Source organism: Teleopsis dalmanni, chromosome 2 (assembly GCF_002237135.1).
Source record: "Teleopsis dalmanni isolate 2A chromosome 2, ASM223713v2, whole genome shotgun sequence".
NCBI classification, from domain to species: Eukaryota; Metazoa; Arthropoda; class Insecta; order Diptera; family Diopsidae; genus Teleopsis; species Teleopsis dalmanni.
In genome coordinates, this window is record NC_051847.1 from 198,251,510 (window position 1) to 198,275,874 (window position 24,365).

Sequence of the window (24,365 nt, forward strand, 5' to 3'; positions counted from 1 at the left end):
TGACTGACAAGTAATTTAACACCTACAGAAGTGCGTCATTATAAAAATCGCAATCGTTTCAAGTAGGCTTAAATATATTGCAGTCAAGATATTTTAACTTGAAGTAGAAAATTTGAAGGTTTAAAAATTATTTTTAATTAAAAAACACCAAATTTATTAAGAAAGATTATAATCCATCTTTAGTATTTGTTATAATTTTTTAATATTATTTATAAAATTTAAATTATTAATTAATTTTATAAATTAATATTGAAATTAATTTGTGACTAATGATAGATCACGTAACCTGTCGTTGCCTTGCTATAAATTACAAATGTTCATAATAATAAATTAATTAATTTCAAATTGTCTACTATAATATTTGTAAATGATTATTATTATTATTATTTCCATACTCGATTAGGAGCTTAAGGAGTCTACAAAAGTTTTCCACTGGTTTCTATTTTGTGCTATTCCTCTCAACTCGTTAAATGATTTGCCTATTTCCTGCTGAACTGTCCTTCTCCAGTTCATTGTTGGTCTGACAATTGTAAATGATAAATATATTTATATTGGATTTTTGTTTCAGGAATATAAATTTACTTAAATTTTTTAAAATCCCAAAATTTGGAAAGACATTTACTTCTATAATATATTCTACGATTTGAGAAAATATTCTCTTCTCGAAATTTTCCAATCATAAATGACTTTCAATCTAGTGATTTCTTCATTGAACTTCATATAATGATGGTCTGTACTTAAAAAATGTTCGACCCGATAGAATTTTATTGTTACGAGTAATACTTCCAGTAATTCTTTTAATATAACTGAATTATATAAAAAAAATTTTAATAGGGATACTCACATTCGCCGTCTATGATTATGGTAATCTTTGTATATATTTAAAAGTATGAATAAACTTTTAAAAGTTGTGTACATTGTATAATGTATATTAAATTCAAGTATTACCAGATAGAATTATTTTGATGAATTGATATAAATTTAAAGTGGAAACATATCGTTTCCTCATTGGTTCACCTGTTGAGTGGAATTTACTCAACGTCTTTTTACTTCAACTTTGGATATTTTTAGATAATTACAAAAATCAACGAATATTTAGAAATAAAAAGCGGGGTATTCAAAACAATGAAACAAATTAAAAAAATATAAAAAAATAAAAACACCCAACTACTTAAGTATATACAATATTTACTGTAGAGATATATAGATATGTAGAGATATGAACTGTCAAACATCTATGGCAGATTTACGAAATAAGTAAGTTTTATGAAAATTACCATCTATGATTTACGTCGACTGTGAGTACCCTTAATACATTATAATTAATTTAAATTTAATTTAAATGATATATTTATATAAAATAGTAAAACTTTTAAATGAATTGCAAAGTCATTAAAATAGATATTTGATTCGTTAGAGTAGAGCTGTTTTATCTATTGTAACTAATTACCCAATAAACAATAATTACAATTTCCATATATGTGGAATCGTATTGACATTTTGGTAAAACTTTTCGAATTATTGGGTGATATCCGCATTTTTGGATTTAAAAATGCAGTTTAAATTACTTAATAAAAACCAGTTGTTTTATTTAATTTTACGTAAATTTTCGTTATATTTTTAATTCGTTTTTTTTTTGTTTTGTAAATAAATTAAGACTATTAACGTTACTTTAAAGTGAGTCTGGTTTTTAATTGAAAGTCACTGATGGAGATTTGTTGCCTTATACGGGGTATCACCTACTCCATAAACTTTGTTTTATTTATTTATTCACTACATGAGCAGTTTTTGTGTCAACGGTTTCGCAATTTTGACGTTACGGCTTAGTCTTGGTCCAACTTTTGTGTATAATTAGGTTACCTTTTAAAGGGTGTTACATTACGTCTACTACCGGCACCAACACTTATATTTACACGACTTTTATAAAAGTGAATTGAAATGCATTTTCTTTATTTGGTGTTATAAAACATTTTTTTATTGTCTCATTTACACATTTACACATATGTTAATTGTTTTTGAATAAAAGATACTTTCATCTGCATATTGCAGTTTTTTACATTATTTAGTTAATTTATTCAAATTACTTTATTCATTCATAGTTAGAAAAATATATTTTATTTGATTGTAAAACTGATTTATATTTTTTTATATGGAGCCATAACTGTGAATAATTATTAAAATTATAGATAAAGACCAAAACAGACAAAAAAAAAGCTAAATCAAGTATCTAGAGTTTTTTTTAATTAATATACAAATTTAATACAATAAAGAGATTAATTAAAAAATTATAAAAAATACTATTATAAAACGATTATGAGATTAAAGTAAAGTAGTATGTCATTATACGGATATGTATGGATTACGACCATAAATCTTAATAATACTGCGAAGGTGTATATAAAATTACTTTCCACTTATAAATATTTTTAAAAATGGATATATTCTATAGACATTTTTTGTGAAATATTAGTGCTATTAGTTAGAACTCTTTGTTTGCAATATTTTTTTGGTGCTGTTAGCTAGCATTTTTTTGTGTGTTAATGAACAGTGACTGTGTGTGTGAGTGATTGTATAATTTTATTTTATAACTGATATGAATACAATGTAGTACGGCAGTTTTGCTGAACTAAAGCATTTTAAAAGTCTGGCTAAGTTATTGTATTAGGTAGATAGGTTGAATTGTCTGACAACGAATTGCCACGCATAGACCTCCGGAACCCAAGCGATAGAGTTAGATACATAATACTAAATTATTAGTCGTTATTCTGACATTTCATTAACACTTTGTGGCAGAGCATTTCTTAAATATTATATATTTATAAAGAATTATTTTATAAACAATGATATTATTGTGTTTTTAAAATAATAATAAAAGAAATCTAAAATATTCTTTTGAATTCATAGAAACATTAGAGTATATACCATATAATAAGAGATGGGCTTATCCGACAAATTCTTATAGTGGTGCTAAATTTAGCGGTTGTCTCCGAGTAAGATATATTCTTATTTATTATTCATTTATATCCTATTTCTATATAGCTACATATATAATATATTTATATATCTAATATATCTATGTATCTAATATATCTATATTTATATATTTATCGTACTTATAAATTCTTATACTTTACTAATACATTTTTTGTGTCATTCTTATCTGTGGGGTATACAAGAAAGTAATTTGGATACCACCGACTTCCTCATAAATATTTTGGACCATTACTTTTTTGGATTTTTTCTAATTAACTTATATTATTATGTCTTCTTTCGATTTGAAACTGATTCTTATCAGTTTTAAAAATCCCAAATCCTATCACCCATCTCCCTTTATAAAAAATTATCTGTATACGCTCTTGATTCTAATCAGATTTTAACACTTTTACAGACATATTTAGTAATATGATTGAACTAGTGAACCTAGTGAACAATGCCATATATATTCAATTGGTTTGTAACCTAAAACCTAAAGTTATGCGTCTCAAAGTATAAAAACTCATAATGTAATAATCTGACTTTGACCTAATAGCGCAATACAAATCATTAAATGAGGATAGATAGTCATATTAACCTTCCTAATTTTAAGTTATAAATGTAATAAAATTTTTTATAAATTGTTATCAAACTTTAAAATAATAACAATAGAAAAAAAACAACACTACAAGATATAACACTTGTGCTTAATTGTGTCTATTAGTATTTATCTATATACAAGTACTTAGTTTGTATTATTCCTATAGTACTAATGAGCTGTACCATGGCTCAGTATAGAATTATTTTGTTTATTTTTTCACTTATATGAAGTCTTTAAATTTTTATGTTTACACAAATACTTAAAGTTATAATAAACATTTAAAGTGTTGAGTTTAAATGAAATATTTTATTTGTTGTATGATCCAAAGTTTTTGGGTATATGACCCAGTTTTTTTTAAGTCAATGTATCGATTTATTTAAATAAAAGAAATTATAGCAGCATCATCATCATCTCATCATCATAATGGATTACAAAAAATAAAGCAAACAATATTTTTTTTTGTTTATGAAATGTATCTTTTAATGAGTACAACAGTCTTTGTATTATATATACATATATTTTAGTATTTGTTTAAAATACCCAAATTTTCACTAAAATTATGGCCTAAAAATGATTTACCAATGTTTTTCTTCACAACATTGTACAGTTGTGGCAACATAATAGGTTTCTAAAAGTATTACATTATTTGTCAGTACTTTTTCAGGGCAACAGTTTGATATTTTCTTTAATATTTAATGTTTTTAATATTTTCATATTTTTTTTTTCAAATATAAAGAGAAAATATTTTCTTCACTATAAGAGTTACTTAAATCTGAAAATTTATATCCTTTAATAGTATTTGCTGTACTTTCTATCCTATGATTTATTTGATTCAGCTAAAGTTGTAATCTCTCTATAAATAATACTAATGACATTACAATATAAATATATACTAGATATTGATATTGCAATAAATAACGCTCGAAACATATAAATGAAATATAATCATATAGAAAGCAAAATTAATAAACAGGAGTCGTGAGTTTTCTCTAGTAATTATTTAGAACTGAGTCATTCTGCACTTTTGCGAGATCGCACTTAGAGATAAAACGATCTAAGTTTGTGAGATATCCCAAAAAAACTGTCTTTGGTGGATAACTAAGACATTCATCCACCAATAAATGCCAGTCTAAAATAGACACCTTTGCATTGTGCAGAGAGGATATCAAAATTTTCAACGAGCCCTGTCAAGGGAGTCAAGCTGAGAAACATCTTAATAATATGGACATTACCGAAATTAGTATTTGCTATTTTTGAAAAATAAAGTTTTAAACATTATAATATATTCTCAATGACTTTGGAACCAATAATTCTGTGCAGTTAAGAGAATGGTCCCTTTACAAGAATTGGGAACTAGAAACATTCTACGTTTGCAAAAGCACCCGTTTAACATATGTTACCTTCCACTGCAATGGTATTCTATTATTTACCATTTAAACTGTATTTAATGTGACATTATTTTATTATAATTTTGTAAATTTTATTTAAATATTTTTAATGAATTCTTTCACTATATTGTTGAAATATAATTAATTAATTTTTAAAATTACTTTATTTTTTTTTATTTGATTAATTATTCTGATTTAGTTTTATTGTTATATTTGTTAATTTTTTTTTTTGAATTTAATTTTCAATACAATTTATTTTATTTATTTATTAATTTCGTTATATTTTTTTATTATATTTATTTTATTATATTAATTTTTTTATAATTATTTTATTATATTTATTTTATTATATTATTTTATCTTTATTTTATTATCTATATTTTACTATATTTATTTTATTTTTATTTAATTTACTATTATTTATATATTTATTTTTTATTATATATTATTTATTATTATTATATTATTATTATTATTTATTTATTTAATTATTATATTATTATTTATTTATTTAATTATATTTATTATTATTTTTTTTAAATTTGTTTCTATCCATATCAAACAAACATAATAAACTGAACAATACATTGTGCAGTACTTTTATAACTCTGTTATATTGTAGCGCACCCATAACGTCACTGCGACCTATTTTTTTTTAAGAATTAAATAACAAAATTTATGAGTATATCTCAAATAAAAAAAAAAATGATGTGTACTTATTTGACAAACAGATCTGCATTGTATTTAGACTTATAAAAGTACAATATATACAATTTTAAGTGACGAAACTGCTTTGTTGACACGTATTTAACCCAAATTTCTTGCCCTTTAAAATATTTAATTTTCAATATTTAGAAAATATTTAATAACAAATATGTATTTTTTTTCATTATCTGTTATTTAATGTACAATACATAATAAAATGTTAGTGCACTACTTAAGCAGTTATTTGATAATGCATATTTGTGTTTGGTAAATATAATATTCTGACAAAAGCTTATCATAAAACGCATATTTTTCTTATTTTATTTTCCTTATCGTTTATTTTATTAATATAACATATGTATACATATATATCGGCATGTACGATTTCTGTGATTAGATTAATTACATAAAGTTATGTAGGAAGTATGCGACAACTTGTAACAGAGATATATTAGTGGTCGTAATGAGGAAGTGCAAGCCCACTGTGTATAGTTCGCAATTTATTGATTTTAATAAAGATAATATTCTTTGAATATATAGTTGAACTAAGTAAGTCCTGATCTTACTAAATATGTAAATGGATGAAGACCTTAATGTCTGTCTAAAAGAAAAATATATAATATTAAAATTCTAAAGTTATTAATTATTCATTAGAGCCAGTTTTATGATGTCTGACATATCCATAGTGCTATTTATTTCTATTATATGTAAAGTTTATATCGATTTTTTTTTAAACAAAAAATAATTAATTACAAATGTAAAATTTTATAATGTATGAATCAATTGAATATTTTTTTTTGCTGACCATACAGCTGTTTTGAATATTACCTGATACTCACCATCAATGGTTTTTAGATAGATTCACTAGTTTTATAAGTTCGTATAGTATCGAGCATTTTTAAAATAAATAAAAATAAAACAAAACTAAAAGAAAAAGAAAATAAAAATAAAATAAAAATAAAATAAAATAAAATAAAATAAAATAAATTTAAATAAAATTAAATAAAATTAAATAAAATTAAATAAAATAAAAATAAAAATAAAAATAAAATAAAAATAAAATAAAATAAAATAAAATAAAATAAAATAAAAATAAAATAAAATAAAATAAAATAAAAATAAAAATAAAATAAAATAAAAAATAAAAATAAAATAAAAATAAAATAAAATGAAATAAAAATAAAATAAATATAAAAATAAAATAAATATAAAAATAAAATAAAAATAAAACAAAAAAAAAAATAAAACAAAAAAAAATAATAAAAAAAATATTAAAAACAAAATGATAAATAAAATAATAAAAAAAGCACAAAAAAATTTATTAAAAAATATTAGTAAAAATAAAAAATAAAATATAAAAAAAAATATTAATAAAAAAAAATAAATAAAAAAGTATTAAGAAAAAAATTATTAATAATAACAATTACTAAAATAAAAACTAAAAAACTAATAAAATATAAATTTTTTTTAACAATTTAGTTTCTTCTTCACAAAATGTATTTTAAATCTTATTAATATGTCTGTTTCTTGTGATTTTTCCCTAATTTATATGTATATGAAATTGTATCGACCATTTTTAAGATATAATAATGGCTTTATTTTAACTTATATCTATATCATATATGATTAATTAAATAATTTTGTTTATTTTAATTGCATTTGATGTGGTATTCAATAACCGATTCAATTTTTAAAATGATGTGGATCATGCTTACGGGTATGATAAACAAATTATTTATTAAGTGATTAAGAATTTTAGGAATAATTGCATTTTATTTAAACGTTTTTAAAAGCATAATCAAGTAGACAAAAAAATTCATAAAAAATAAATGTATACTTAATGCCATATCTCAACATTAATTTAACTTCATTTAGGCATTTGTATCTTTTTTTTGTCATAAATATTGGACCAAGAAAAAAAAATATCCATAAAAAAGGATCAGTATGACTTTAATACGTGATTGTGTACATGTGCCTGAGACCACACCCAGTGTTGGCACTTGTACAAAGAAGTTAAAGTAAAACCGACGAAATATAAAAGAAAAATATATTTATGACATAGAAGGAATGAAGTGTCTTTATGTGGGCTGTATTGAAAGGAGCTGTTGTGAGATACAAAATATATAAATATTTATATTTACATAATTGTACAATTTCGTGTATTGCTGACAAGAAAAACATATTAAAGTTTCATTTTTATGTCACTACGAACCGGTGTTGTTGATATTCTTTATTTGATTACCATTGTTACACTAAACAAAAAATATGTGCAGAACTTTGTAAAGATATTATTTTTTCATTAATTTATTTTCTAAAGAATATTAATACACTCAAAGTGTGTATGTATATGTAATAACTTAAACCATAACTACGCCCACATTACAATTTAATTTATGGCTATTCTCTGTAATGAGTTCCATGTTATTTTGTATCTTTTTTATTGGCACAAATGTCTTCATTTTCTATGCAAAGTTCTTTATTGCCTTGCTACTGAGCAATTAATTATGCTTCCAGCGTGCACAGCGTGTTGCATACTTTCTTCATCAGTCAGCATCAGCAATGGGTATCTTCATTAAAACTTAGACGGCGTGAAACATAACTTAAGTAGGATTAAAATATTTCATCTGCTACTCCTACTTCTACTGCTACTACTTTCTTGCTATATATTTTAGTTTTTGCTTTGGTACAAAAAAGTGTCAGACTAGACGACAGCTAAAATTGGGTTTATGAAAAGTGACGTGATAAGCTTTTACATTTCTTTTTGTGAACAATTTTAACTTCAGTTTCTTACTTAAGATATTTATAAAATAATAAACAGTGAAATACAAAAGACGAATATAAAGTATTTTGTTCTAGAAAAGCGGATTTATATTTTTCCTTAGATAAGTAAAAATAAACCATAGGCTTTTGTTATACCTTTTTAACTTTTAAAATATTTTCTTACAATAAACTGAAAATACTACTAGATTTTAGATAGTTCTTTAAAAAATGCAAAATATATAGATATATGTTTTTAAACCAATATATAATAGTATTGTCACAGATATAGATAAGTACTTTACGATTCTATACAATTATATTCCAAATTTTCAAATAATAATTAGCACTATTATCATAATTTTGGATTTTCAATGGAGTGTAGGTTCTCAATAATCCTTATAAATCGAGTCTTGTTAAAAATTTCACTACAAATATATTAAGTATAGCTTACCATCTTTAATTCACTTCCAATAATTTTAGTTCCAGATTTGAGCTTCACTTCAAGTTTATGCAGTAGAGCTTGCCTGTCATCTTCAATTCACTTTCAATCTTTCTAAATTGAGATCTAATATGTGAAGTATCTTTAAATTCAGATATTTCACTGCAGATATGTTATCTTAAGTGTGGATCATAATCTGCAACTCACTTTCAATTTTTCTAAGTCGTGACCTGTTATGAGCTTAGCTTCAAGTATATTAACCATAGTTCCCGCTATAGTATAGTTCGCTTCCCATAGTTCTTCGTCATCTCAGTGTCCGGTGCTATGTCAGTCTAGCTATGTTTTTTGTTTGTCAACATAATTTGTGGCTTACTAATTATCACTTTTAAGATTTTATTATTGTAGTTGCGCAGAAACTTGACACATTTTTCCAATTGCTGGTTTGATATTGACTCAGGCCATCAAATTCTTAAAATTTGGTAACAAACATTGATTAATGACGAGTTGGAGGCATTTTTTAATATGTTTGGAGTTCTTTAAAGTTTAAGATCCATAGTATATCACTGTTTCAACGTTAAAAATATAGTGCTTCGATTTTTGGTATACTCGGTTTGATATACCTTCATTTGGATTTTAGCATACTAAACGCCTGCTATAGGTTTATTATATGCAAACTTACCTGTTAGCATGAATTACTTTTGTTGTTCATAATGCTTTTGAGGTACTTGAAACTGTCAACGTCTTCATGATGATTTGATCGTAGACATATAACCCGGGGTCAACTTGATTGTTATATTCACTGTTTATAACTTTTGTTTACTTACATACATCTGTAGGTCAGTTATCACTATTTTCCGACGAAGTTGATGAATCAGTGATTGTGATTTCGTAGCTTTGTGTTGGATTAAAAATAAGTCTTTAGCATATTTCAGATCTACAAGTTATAATATGGAAGTTTGTCTGTAAATTTATTTATTATAGGTCTATAAATAATACTATTTTCTTGGGCAGTGTAAGGTTATATATTTAAGTGATTTGCATATAAGTTTAGTTCATTGACCATTTAGCAGTATCAAATAAATATTCTGAGCATATTATTTTTATTTATATTATATGTGTGCATATATTAGTTATATATAGAAAAAGTTGTGAGCCTTATACATATATATTTACAATATTTTGCAAATAATGCATATTTTTTTCAAAAATATTTTCTTTTTATTAAATATATAATTTTTTTTTTAAATGTGCTAAAAATTTGAATTCAAATATTTCATAAAAATGACGCATCATTCGCAATTTTATCATTAATTGGGACATTGTGACCATGAATAATGAGAATTAGAAAGACTTCGGCAGACATACGTTATTAAACGTTATTTTTTTTTTTGTCAGTTTTACTTGCCGCCATAAAGACCAACAAATTATTTTTTATTCAAATGAATCGCCACAAATGGTTTTAATAAATATTTTATAAACAATTAGCAACGGGAGACCGACTTCCTTTATTAAATCAGTTAATTGTTTTTTTCTCTTGCTCTGGGGGAAAAAATTATTTATTATAATTGAAAATATTTGCACATAATTATAATGTGAATGATGAAGTATCTGTTGATTAAATTTAATGAATGTAGGCATTTGTAAACTATAATGAATATATCAACAAGTGGATTCATTACCAAGGCATAAATAAGTTATCAAAGTGTACTCAATATGTTATTATAATACTATATAATAGTTTCAAAACTGACTTAAGTTCGTTACGTTTCATAGTAGATATATGATATATTATAATATATATAATTTTTTTGCAATCCATTTACTTTAAATGGTGTAAAACTCAATAAACACTATCCTATTCTTCAGATCCAAAGAATATGGTGCGAAGCAATTCTAAGTGATATTTATTAAACTTGTGATCATTTGAAGCTATTTTTGCTTCAATGTGGGCTAGTTAGTTAGTTAGTGGAAGTGAAGAGAGGAACGCATTAGCTTAGAAAGTCGTTTTGAATCCACAATTCCTTGTAATAGTGGATAGAAGAACTAAAATTAGTCAGAAGCATTTATACAGTGTGGGCTAATTGGATGAGATAGTAATTTGTAAAGTTCCATTTTCAAATAAAGTATCTTGTGGTACTCTGTATCTTGGTAAATAGTAACAGTCGACGCTCTTACTCAAAGCATTTTTTACATCTTTTAGATTAATATACTATCTCTTAAAGTTAAGGAACTTTAAAAGGAAACACCATAAATTATCGTTACATATTCTCATTTTCTGTTATATATTATTCCATTGTTTATTATTATATTTATTTATTGTTATTAATTAAAACAACAAATATTTTTTTTAATAATATACATATTATGTGAGATTTTTTAAAATCATTGTTTAAGGCTATGAGGTGAATGTATTGAGTACTTCGTGATAACTTCCCACCAACAAAATTTCAGTTGCAAAATAACTACAAAAACCTTCACTATGATTGTTATTTGTTTATTTTTTAATTTCAAATTATATGATTTTTACTAGTATATATAATTTGTAAACTAATAAACTCTTGTTTTCTTTGCAGGTAATAAAATTGATTTATAGACTTGTGCATAGCTAAGACAATACTACACATTATAATATACTCCATTAAGTTAAACATATTGTAATTTAAAACGGAAATGCGTGAGTGATTAAAATTTGTTTTTTTAAAAACTTATTTTATTATTAAAAACAGAATTTAATTGACAAATATTGATTATAAGCCATAATAAGTTGGTTAATATTTTAGTTGCATGTTGAAGGTTACTCAAAGCTACTGATGGGAACTACTTAAAAGTATCTACATTCAAGATTTTTATTGTCTTATTTGACATTGTGTAAAATACAATAAAGTAGTAATCATCAGCTACTGTAAAGTTATGTGATATTTAAATATTTTGAATGGTTTATATATTGTATATAGGTTTCTTTATATTACAAAATTATTTCAACTAAATACTGGTTTTAGGGTTATTAAATGTAAATTTCGTCTTTCAAAACACTTAAATGCCAGGGTTGTTTCGAACACAATTGAATTCAAATAAATACAAAATACAAATTAATTACTATTTCCAATCTTAAACTAATGAAGTTTTTCAAAAAGAACAAATATTTTGGTAATTATTGGGAAGAGCACCACACAAAATTGAAAGTATAAATAAAACGTGTTTGTAACAGAATGATTGTTGAACTTCCTGATTAATAGTAGCTGTATTCGGCAGCTTCAAAGTGTGGCAAAAAAACAACAAGTTGCTTGCTAAAGTCGCTAATTAAAGTAAGGAAAGTGCAAATTATAGAAGAGAGATATAAAGGGAAGTTTGAATCTACTATAGCATATAGGAAGTATATAGTAATGAAAAAGTGAAGAGTAGGCAAACTTGAGTCTAATTTGTAACAAGGATAACGAAAATTTCTACTTCGATTGGATAGAAAAGCATAACAATTAGGCTCAGATAAGTGTGGTCGTGAGATAATTATGTAAATGGGCGTCGTTAAGGGTTCGTATGCATTTGGGTACGCTATAGAAAGTTTTTGAAGGATTTTTTTTCTATACTAAAATAAAAATAATTTTTTGAGTAGGATATTCTATAGTTACGAGGTTTGATAAGTCAGTGACTTTTTGAATTTCCCGCGCAGTTACTCCAAATGCAACAGTGGTGCCGTAAGCTGTAATCTAACAGTGGGTAATTTTGTGATTTTGAGCAAGCTACGTCGTTTAGTTGGTGTTTGATAGCCGTTCAAAGCAGACAACCTCGTGAGTTTTTACGAAAATGGAAAAAAGTGAATTTCATGTGTTGTTTAAGCAAAAATCAACACATAGCCAAAATCTTCGAATTGGGATACGAACTGCTACTCCATCCAGCATATTCTCCAGATTTAGCCCCCTGCGACTTTTTCTGTTTCCAGACCTAAAAAAATGGCTGGGCGGTAAGTGATTTGAGTCGAATGAAGAAGTCATTACCGAAACAAAGAGCTTTGAGAAAACCTGTTATTTGGAGAGAATAAGCAAATTAGAAAAACGCTGGACTAAATGTATTGAGCTAAAAGGTGATTATGTAGAAAAATAAAGTGTTTATTTGTCGGAAAAAAACTGTTGTATTCAAAAAGTCATGGACTTATCAAACCGCCCTCGTATTTTAGGTGTAACCTTTTATATAACATTTATATTCTTACATATTCATCTTTAAAATATTTTTAATATTTATACATTCAATGTATGATATATTCATCATCACCATCTGGAAATCAAACTTGAATCACTCTTTTTTTACTCATAATCTTAGGTATTCCAAAAATAAATCTTCATAAATACAATATGAAATTTCTGTAAAGAAATTGCTTTATGTAGACTGGTCTTAATTTTCTTATATTGTTGTGTGCTGATATATCTTTGTTCTGTATGGCTTGTGCTATATAAGGAGTGACTAATTTAATACTAAAGAGCACCAAACTTTCAAAATAAAAATTGTTTTCTTTATTATTAGAAATTGAAGGAAACTCTATTAATCGTTTATGTTTTTCTGTTAAAAACTTTAGTGTCTGTGCATGTCTGGATATCAGGCTATATCCGTTAATAAGGCAATAATCAATCTACCAATTTTTGGATAGAGATTGTTTGTTTTTTTTGCTATAAATCAATTAATATTGATTTACAGATACTAATTGATATAATATAACTTATAAAGTTCACGGCTATGTCATCGCGTTTTAGTTAGTCTGGCATACAGTTGTTATGATAGCCAGCGACTGTGTTTTGGGTTTATACTTAAATCCCCATCGATTCGTTATTTAAACAAAAAGGATCCATAAACTGTAGTTCTACTTTAATTTATAATTTTTATTTATAATATAATAAGGTTTATATATAACCTTGGGTGTAAATGTGTCGTTTCGTTTTTAAATGTAACTCACTTTTTCTACTCACTCACTTTTTGCTTCACATTTATTTGTGTAGTTTGCATGCTAAAAATGTTTAAATGAACTTTTCTGTTATTTGTATTTGTTTTTTTTTTTTTTGGGAAAATATTTTCACAGTAAATTACAAATTAAAAATTGCATGAATAAAAATATAACTTTCAGAAAGCTGCATTTCAATCAATAAAACTGTACGTGACGCCTTAAGATGTATATGAAACAATAACAAAATGCAGTAATTTTTACTCTTTTAACTTTATTACATTTATTACATTAAACTTTAAAATCGTAAACCACACACTTTTCACCAGGATTCATTGGTGTACCCGCTGCGCAACCAAACTCTCTCGAAAATTCTATGAAATTTGACAATGGTCCATTAACATCATAACGTTCTTCAGTTTGTTGATCAAAAGGAAACATCTCTGACGGTTGTTCAGCCACATATGCAGCTGCACAACGTGCCTGTGCAAAATTAATAAAAAATAATTGTGTATTTGAATAATTTAGATCTGGTAATGTTTCACGCATTAGTGGGCCACGGCTTTCAGGATCCATTTTTGATAACCAATTTAAATAGGTGTTAAAGGCGAGACTTAAACCATCGCTATCCGCAATAATTTCTCTTAATTTTAAAGCATTTTGAAATTCATCAGGATCATTGTGTAAATAATTGCTATATTGTTGACGAAAACATTCACTGCGATTGCGAAAGCCGTTTAATGTAAAACTATCCCACACCATTGCCGACATTGTATCCAATTGCCAGGCTTGTTCATCTTGTGCACTTATTAATTCACGTGCTAAACGTTGTCCAAGTACTGAATACTTAAGCGACTTTCCATATACATAGTGATAGAGTGGTGTTTGTAAAAATCCCCAACTCACAAGTATATCATCTTGATTTGGTATATACTTTATTGCTATATCATCTGCTTCTACATCATATTCATTTATAAGATTTGTATCATATAAAGGACTTTGCTGTTCTTTAGCATGAAACTTTATAATTTCTTCTAATTTACGCCAGTAATCCAAGCGCTCTATATGTAAATTACTGAGATCTATGTTTTGATATAGTGGATATTTGACTTTTGTTTTTGCAACCTTTTGCCGAATTGTTCGTTTTGAATTTTCAGTGATCCAATCGCTATTAAGCGCTTCATTGAAGACCGTATTAATATCTTTATATAAATTATCTACATCATTTTTTACTGGCATGCGTTGATTCCTACGGTTATACATTTCCCCTATAACTTTGGGAAAGTAACGTTGTAAAAGCTTGACACAATGTTTTCGATGTGTATTAAGGTTATCATCATCGCTTGGAAAATTTAAAACAAGTAGCGCCCTATACATTATATAATTCGCTAATGTGGGCTTCGTGAAGATTTTAATTGTGCGTATTAAATGTTCGAAATATTGTTCAGAACGTAAATAAACTTGATCATTGATTGCAGTATCAAAACTGACATCAACGAATTGTTTAAAGTTTATATTTCCTTCATATTGCTGTGTCAATTGCGGCAAACTAATCAAAGGCGTTTGTTGTGCGTAACGATTATTTTGATTCAGCCTATTTTTTCCCGTACGACCACGTACCTCTCTCTCTCTTTCTCTCTCTTCTTCTGGTTCTGTTTCTTTATTCGATGTCAATGATTGCTCTAAACGCATTTTCTTGCATAGTTCAAATTCAAATCTAACAACGTCTCCTGCAAATATGTTGGCTTCATTATTTCCCATTGAAAACCATTTTTTCATATCATTAAAAACAGCTTTTTCTATATCTTTGTATATGTCATGTTTCACATCAATTAGTTCTGTCCCAACAGCGCTACATAATTCCACAGGTATTAGAGTTTCCTTTGGTTCTCCAATAAAAATACTTTTGCCATATGCATTATGTGGATTTGAATTAACTTCCAAGCCTATTAAAATGTCCATACCATAACTAGCACGTAGTTTTGCTATCGTTTCTACCCAATCATAGTTAGCACGCCAATTCGTTGTAGATAACGATGGTATGCCACCATGTCTAGTTATAAAGTCTAATAAAAAGTCTGTAGAGAATCTTTCTGCGACCTCACAAGATTTGTAAAAATGCTTAACTTTACGTGTGCTCGGAGTGTCGTGTTTGTTTATATTTTCATTTAATAATAATTGTAAATCCTTATTAATGCGTTCTTCCATTTGACTCTCTACTGTTATCAGGTCGTCTTCCTTTCCGACCGATATTGTAGACTGGTATTGAGACCATTTGCCACACGCAAAATCAAAGAAATCATTACATGGATCGGCTTTCAAATTCATATATTTGAGTATTTCATTTTTTTTCGCAGTACGTAAAGCATGTTCGTCTCCGACTTCGTAAGCTCCAGTTGTTAGTTTTACCGCGATTCCGTAAAATACTAAAATAAATCGAATGAAACCTATCATTTTCACGCGACGATGCGAAACTTTGTACTAAATTAAAAATGTTCTATATGGACTTTATTACGGGAAAAGTTTTTTTTTTGCTGAGACAGGAGCGGCTGCGATAAGCTCTGTTGATGTTTCTGAGCATGTAAATTATTATTTTTTTTATTGTGAGAAGTATCAGTTCAAGGTTTTTGATTGTACTTGAAATTCTATACAAGTTTAATTCTTTAGGTTATCAGTTAGGTATATATATTTTTTATTTGTTTGTGTGTAGTTTCTCAATATATTTAATTAAGGAAATTTTAATTTGTCCCTGGTTTGTATGACTAATTTTTTTTTATAATAGGTTATAGAAAATTTTTACCATACTACACAAGATACCAGATACCAAGTATATATAAGATACTTATAAGATATTTGTAAGATACTGAAAATTTATACTATTATTATAAGATGTGTAAAAGTTTGATTAGAACGTCTCTTGCTATCAAGATTGAGAGATAATTCGATAATCAGTTTTAGATTTGGTTGGGATGTTATTAACCAGTTTTAGAATTGACTCCAAAAGTAATTTGGTTAAAATATATTAGAGATGAACAACAGATTAAGAAAACCACTCTTTCATTATAAAATTTTTTCATATACATTTCAAAACTTACTTCAATTATATAGAAAATATAGAAATTTCTTAGATCCCCCGACTTTTTTCCAATTTTTTTTTTCCAATTTTCCAATTTTCCAAATAACGTTTAAGTTAATATTAATAAATGGTCAAAAACAGTAAACTTCAAAATCATCCACAAATATTCAAAAATTTTCTTTACTTACTTTGTCGAGTCGAATCTTGGGTCAAGCAATTGAAACTTTCGTAGAAAATATGCTTAGATTAGTCATTGTTACTGTGACTACAGAAAGACGACAAACGCTTATTTATTTGAAAACAATGTTCAGTGATCGTAACGCTAATATTTAGAAATAGAAATCAATATAATTTTCTTGAGTTTCCAATATTTTATAATTTCAGTCCCGAAAATTATATAGCACGATTTAGAGTTTTGTAGGTTCATATTCAAAATCAAAGTAAGTCAAGAATGTCAGAGCTTATGCTTTTCCTTAGAATGTTTTTTAGAATAATATTGTTTAAACTACCTAATTACTAAACCGTCTACAACAGCTATTCTCTCAAAGCTATTAATCATAATATGATGAAAAATATTGAATTCTCACTTATAGATCCAGTCCATTATATTTTTAGTTGCAGTAGTTACGCTTAACATGTTACCACCAAATGTATTATTATTAACACATTAACCCCAATATGATCTTTAGAGTGATGACATCATGACTGATTGATATGGATGTAAATTTTGCAAATATTTTCATGACAAACCTTTTATGTGTATATAAATTTATGTCACTTTTTTTAAAGATAAAAGGAAAAAGTATTGATGTTTTTATTTTGTTGTTTTTTATTTTATTTCTATATGCATTACTCTATATAAAATAATATTATACATAAATCATCTAATAAATAACACATTTATTATCTGGATTCATTACAGTTCCTTTTGCACAGCGAAAATCTCTAGCAAACTCTTCTGAATTCTGTAAGGGTCCATTAACTTTAAAACTCTCTAGCGTTTGTTCAAATAAGATATCATATCTTTCATTTTGCTTATCGTCTTTTTTGCTTTGACAATTCATTTGAGCGTATGTAATAAAGAATAGTTGTGTGTTTGTAAAGTTAAGTTCTGCTAATGTTTCCCTTGATAACATGTCATGATCATGTTGCGGATTTAGATATGTTAACCAATCCAAATACGTTTTGAATGAAATATTAACGCCAATATTTTTAGCAATTATTTCTCGTAATAGTGTTTCGTTTTGGAAAATTTCTGGGTTATTATACATATAGTTGCTAGTATGTGTACGAAAACATTCACTACGTGCAGCATATTCTTTTTCAGTATGGCGATCCCAATGTGGAATACCCAAAAAATCTTCGGTCCAGTTTATATCATCAAATGCCTTCGACAATTCTTCTGCTAATGGCTGACCGATCAAAGCATGACGCATAGCACTTGGATATAATTCCCGATAGTATGGTGTTTGTAGTGAACCCCAACTTATATCGATACGTCTATGGGTGTGCTTGTAGGCGAGTCGAGTTTCGTAGGCAAACACTTCGTTACTTGGTTGCGCATTTTCAAGACTGAATAAAAGTGTTAAATGTTTTGGCTGTACTGTGGACATAATTTCTTCTAAGTTGTTCCAATAATTTTTAATGTCAAACTGTACATTTAAATTGTTTGTATCTAATTTTGGCCAATTTAAATTTATTTCGGATAGTCTCCTTTGCCCCGCACGACTTGAACTATCTGCAATCCAAGTATTTTGCAAGCTGTGTTGAAATGAGTTCTTTAATCTATCATATAGTGTTAGCACTTCACTACGAATAGAAATACTAGAGTATTTCTTGCGGTACATATCACTTAAAATTTCTGGCAAATGTCTTTTAAGTGTATCCAAACAAAAACGTGGTCTAACACTTTTGTCAGTATCCTTTGGTAAGCTAAGCAAAGACAATGCGCTATACATTATGTAATTAGCAATAGTCGATTTATTGTGCTGCTCCGTTGTATTAATGAGAGCGTTGATATAATGTTCATTTGTCATAATCACTGGTTTATAGTAAGGTGAACCCAGGCTGTTTCTGACAAATTGATCGAAATTAATATTTTCATTAAATTTTTGTGAAAATTCAGTTAAGGAATTACGTGGATATTTTTTGTATTGCATAATATTAGTTTCTTCACTTACATTTAAATTTATTGCTTTGCACAGTTCGAATTCAAAGGATAAAATTTCAAAGGCGATTTTCTTCGCATCGTTTGATTTCATGCCTAACCACGATATCAAATTTTCCACTACATCTGCTTCTATTACTTCATATTCCAGTGCTTCTAGAACTGTATGCTCAGTATATTGAGCATTGCATAAATGGTCTGGTATTATTGTGTTTGGGTTAACTATATAGAGTGTATTTTCTTGAATATGATAAGGATTCAGGTCAATTTTAAGACCAATTAAAATATTCGTATTATACTTTTTATTTAAGTCCGATACAATTTCTTGCCAATTATAGTTATGATGCTCTATAAGCCAATTAGAAGCAGGCACTGCAGGAAAGCCGCCATTATTTTTAATAAATTTACTGAAGAATTGTTCCTGTGTGAGTCCATTACGTTGAGCATTAGTACATGATTTATAGAAAGTTTTAATTTTACGTCCAGTATTACCATCGTCTACAGTTACTTGGTCCTCTAAAATGCTAATCAAGTCATTATTAATTTTTGTATTCAATAGACTTAACGGTGTTTTGATCTCATCTTCCTTGACCGTATTGTGTTTTCCCCAATTACCACAAGAAAATTCATAAAAGTCCTTGCAAGGATCAGCACTTAAGTTCATATATTTAAGTACTTCCTTTCCTTTATTTTTACGTACTTGTTCACCTTGTCTAAATATGCGTGCAAAATCATCAGCATCTTCGCATACTACGATGTGCTTTCTGAGAACGATTAGGAAAATGAAAACAGTCGATAATAATGCGTGAGTCTTAGCAACTAACATTCTCGTTTGACGATGTAAACAAACGTACTAAATAAATCAACTAGGTTGAACTAGTTTCGAGTTAAAGTATAATTTAAAAATAATATTTTTTCCATTATAAGTCCGACTGTTGCGATAAGCCAAACAAATTAAAAGAGATTTAAATAAAAAGTTGCTGGAGGTTATCTGCAGTTTTTTCGTTCAGAGAGTAAGAGATGCTCTTTACTATTTAGTATTGTTCAATGATCATATAAATTTATTATAAATACTAATCACTAGATTCAAAACAATGTATTTTAAAAGTAGTTGAAGTGACTTCCGTAATATTTTCCCAATATTATGCTAATATTAATATTTTCTAAAATGTGGTGTTCCTTTAATATAAAAATAAATATATACTCTACCTTAGTTCTATAGGTTTGGTGTATTTTGTTAGCTGTCTTGTTCTTTTTTGTAGTGATTTAGTCAATTTAGTAAATTGGGTTTTTATAATATATGCATTTTCGATTTGTGAGTTATTTACACGACTTTAACCAACTTATTATTTTTCAGAAATTGTTGATATTTCCTATATCCCTTTGTGATAGTTTACCGGAGTGCTCGGAAAGCCGTTTTTCTAGAATTGCAACTCTATTTATTTGCTAAGGCTAGATGCATTATTGTGCTATTGTATATTTTATGCGGCTCTTAATTTTCCATAAACCCTTTTTAATATTCCGCATAAATTTCCTATCTGAGTTAGTTACACAGTCGGAGAGTTTTAGTATCATTCTATTTATATATTATGAATTTCTATTTATATATGAATGTAGAATTTATAAATGAATACTATGGAAGGTAATTTGTATTTTCACTAAATAATATTAAACGATTAATATTAAATTAATATTATTAATATTAAATTAATCGTTTGAAATTTTACAATGGAATTGCGTTTATACCAATTCGTATATTTTTTATCTTTCTACACATAGATTTTTTTCTTCCTATTACATTATATTAATTTGTACTTATTTATAAATATTATAAATACATATTACTATCTAATATGCAATATTACATTATATTGCAAGTGGTTTAAAACTAAGTAGACAAAGTGGAACTAATGTAAATTAATATTAGATATAAAAGAACCAATCACTTAATATCAATGAAAAATAACAAATGATCTTTAATATAGAAAAGATCAATAATTTTATAATTATTTTTTATTCATATATGTGTATAAATATAATAAATTGATATTTGTTACCAAATAAGGCATTTCTTTTTGGGGTTCATATTCACATTGTAATCACACTTAAATCCATCAACAAAAGCCAACTGATTGGACAGGGCGCCTAGTACACGTACATTTTCCGGTACTTCAGTATATACTGTTACGCTTTCATGATAATTAGCACATAACAATTGTCCAAAACCAATGAAGAATAGTTGTTCTGAATTATACTTTAGTGATGGTAAGATTTCGTTAGTCGAATGTTCTATGTCAGGTGCATTACTCCACCACTTACGGAAAGCCGTATGCGCAATACTAATTGCACCATTATCTGCCACACTGGTAGCTACCACATCGGCGTCTTCAGACAATTTTCCTTTAATTTTGTAATTTTCATACTGGTTTTTGAAACACTGTGTATGGTCGTCAAAGCTTGCTTCTGAGTTCATATCCCACCAGTTGCGTTGAAAACCGTGATTATCATATTTTCGACCCACTGAATCAAAACCCTGCAACATTTCCTGTGCGAGCACAAAACCTAATGTGCCATATTTAAGCGCTGTTGGGTACACAGGATCCCAAAAGAAACGAGATTGCAAGTACGTTATAGGCACTTCTATTTTGTTTTTTCTTAATTGATATTTTATTCTGTTCGTATCTTTTTCAATATTTTCAGGTTTTAGCAAGTATTTTGCCAATTTGTGTAATGTTTTCCATTGCATAATGTTTATTAAATTTTCGTAGTAATTATCCCTAGTAAATTTCAAACCGTACATTTGCCCTTCTAAATTTTCATCGTTGTGTGTTATAAATTCCAAATCCATGGAATCCAATTTGACAACAGCCTTTTGACGTGTATCTAAGGATATCCAATTAAGTTTTTTTGCTGTGTGCAGTTCTTCTCTGAAAGTATTTTTAATATCAGCCCATACTGATTGCAACTCATTTACCATCTGCATGCTGTTGTAGTTATGCTGAAACATGCGTTCTAATTGATGTGGAAAATATTTTATAATTTTGCGCACACACCAATTATCCTGTTTCTCCTTGTTAATATCAGCTACATGATCAAATCTATTGATGACGCGCCACATTGTATAGTTAGCGATGGTGAGTTTTGGTGTGTTCTTTATAACTTCCATCAAATTAGTCATATAGTCTTCTGGCCACTCATATACTTCGGAATAGATTGTTTCATTGAAAATAAGATGAAGGTAACGGCTGAGATCTACATAGGTGCCGTAGGCGGTTCTTAAGTCCGATGCATAACGTGATCTCTTTGTTTGTTCAAATGTGAAATTCTCAAGCTTAGGTAAACCTTTAGCTAATTCTTGTTCGAGTTCGACAACTTGTTTAGCAACTTCGTTTGCCCATTCTGACGACATATCAGGAAAATATCTATGCAGTTTATTTGATATTTCATTTTCATAAACTTCACGCTGTTTTTCGTATTGTTTCTCTAAATAAGCTTTTCTGGTACGTAAGTGAAGCTTTGGAGCACCTACTTTTATACGCTGTACATCATTTACTTCTACATCTGGTACTATATCTAAGCCAATCAATACATCAACACCCAATTTGCGTCTTATTTCTGCAACTATTTTCATCCAATCGTATTCATCTTCATACCAAGAAGCTGATTTGACCTTTGGCCAACCACCTTTAAGCTCTACAATTTTTAATATGGGAGTCATTCCTAAGTGCGCCAACGTTTCACGACTTTCACAGGAAGAATAAAAATTTTTAAGTAAAATATCCATATTAGTATCTGCTTTGCGTTCCATCTTTAACATATCAGCGCTTTTTCTAATGTATAAATCATCTAGTTGTGCTAAGTAGAAAGTTTTTGTTAAATCAGCACGTGCAGGATGTAGACGTTGCCATTTTCCACAAGCAAATTCATAAAAATCATCGCAAGGATCCTGGTCTTCATCCAAATAGGCCTTTATCTGAGCGGATTTAGCTATACGTAAAATGCTGGTACTATAGTTTTGACTTACAGGATTTTGTAAACTTAACGCACAATTTAATAACGCGACGATTGCTACTAAAAGTAGCCTAGTACAAACGTTCATTTTTTTATTTTTATTATTCTTTTTTTTATATTCTAGAGATTAAAAAAATGTACTTAACGCGGTACTGGTTCAAATTAAACTAACATTAAAGAAGATAGAATAAAACGGCAATGCTTTCAACTCTCAATTATTTTTGCTCAATAAAATGTTCCTTCTTAATTTGCTGGCAAAATTCTTATCTTCGTCTCTGTAGTAGATCACTTCATTGATATTTTTATTAAATTTATTTCTGTTTTTGAAAACACGGTCTTTTTAATTGCCTTCCTTTGTATTGCTGTATTGCTTAGTTTTTTCTTATTATTCTATTTATTTATATAATTTAATAAAGACAAGTTCACATAAAAGTACTAAGTATATGACCTAATTTAATTACACTTTTATTAGCGAATCGAGCTATTACATCATTTTAGTTTTTTATGAAATAGTGAGTTCTGTAATCCAAGGTTTAAAATGAATAGCACACTTTTATTACAAAAAATATAATCTAATGAATGTAAACGATTTTAGTATTCCTCTATTTTAACTGTGATATACATATATCATACATTAGAATAGAATTACAATATCATGAATTCAGTTTATATGGCAAAATGATTCTTACTGCTGTATGCACTGTTTATTTGTACTTAAAAGATGTTGGAATCCTTACTAAGAGCAGGATTGTTAACTATGAATGGTATCGAATAGTATATTACATCAATAGGACGGTTTCGTCTTATTATTGTCGTTTATTTCTATTCCAAAAATGATGGGTATTAAGTAACACTCGAAACAGCTATATAATCAGCCAAATATTCAATTAATTAAGATAATATAAAAAAATTTTTTGTTGTTTTAGTTCACTACTTTTTGAAATCTCTCTATCAAATATGAATATATATATCGAGTGACATGATTGGTTGGTGTACTTTATTGTTTGAATCAGAGTGTATCGCTGTATGGTTTCGTCGGTAGGCGTTATCGATAATGGAAAAATATATTCCAAAAACAAAGATATTGAATTTATCAATGAACGGAACAGGGCGGAAGGCCTCTACTGTTTGTTCTAAAATGTGGGTGTATAACTGTGCATTAAGAATTTTAGGTTATAATATGCTGTGTACGTAGTAGGATTTCAACGAGATCACTGTCCATCATATTCTACGCAGTGCAGTTTTTTGTTTGGGGTTTTGAATACTTTCCATAATTTAAAACTAGTTGTTTTGCACCTTTTGTTCAATTTTTAGTCAC

The 24,365-nt window shown here is 27.4% G+C and overlaps 3 protein-coding genes across 3 annotated transcripts; all 3 read right to left on the reverse strand.

Moving 5' to 3' along the window:
- Window positions 1-14,059: 14,059 nt before the first annotated feature.
- Window positions 14,060-16,435, reverse strand: LOC119678693 (membrane metallo-endopeptidase-like 1). The gene has a single exon (XM_038090678.1). It carries the CDS (start codon window positions 16,245-16,247, stop codon window positions 14,085-14,087), a length of 2,163 nt encoding a protein of 720 aa, XP_037946606.1. The 5' UTR covers window positions 16,248-16,435; the 3' UTR covers window positions 14,060-14,084.
- A 1,256-nt stretch (window positions 16,436-17,691) lies between these two features.
- On the reverse strand, window positions 17,692-20,107 carry LOC119678694 (membrane metallo-endopeptidase-like 1). Its single transcript, XM_038090679.1, has one exon. It carries the CDS (start codon window positions 19,860-19,862, stop codon window positions 17,754-17,756), a length of 2,109 nt encoding a protein of 702 aa, XP_037946607.1. The 5' UTR covers window positions 19,863-20,107; the 3' UTR covers window positions 17,692-17,753.
- Window positions 20,108-21,031: 924 nt separating this feature from the next.
- On the reverse strand, window positions 21,032-23,191 carry LOC119678695 (neprilysin-4). The gene has a single exon (XM_038090680.1). The coding sequence runs from the start codon at window positions 23,133-23,135 to the stop codon at window positions 21,090-21,092; it is 2,046 nt and encodes a 681-aa protein (XP_037946608.1). The 5' UTR covers window positions 23,136-23,191; the 3' UTR covers window positions 21,032-21,089.
- Between the last annotated feature and the right edge of the window lie 1,174 nt (window positions 23,192-24,365).

What these genes read in the sequence shown, in the direction of transcription:
- LOC119678695 (XM_038090680.1), bottom strand. Translation starts at nt 23,135, where the DNA reads ATGAACGTTTGTACTAGGCTACTTTTAGTAGCAATCGTCGCGTTATTA.
- LOC119678694 (XM_038090679.1), bottom strand. Translation starts at nt 19,862, where the DNA reads ATGTTAGTTGCTAAGACTCACGCATTATTATCGACTGTTTTCATTTTC.
- LOC119678693 (XM_038090678.1), bottom strand. Translation starts at nt 16,247, where the DNA reads ATGATAGGTTTCATTCGATTTATTTTAGTATTTTACGGAATCGCGGTA.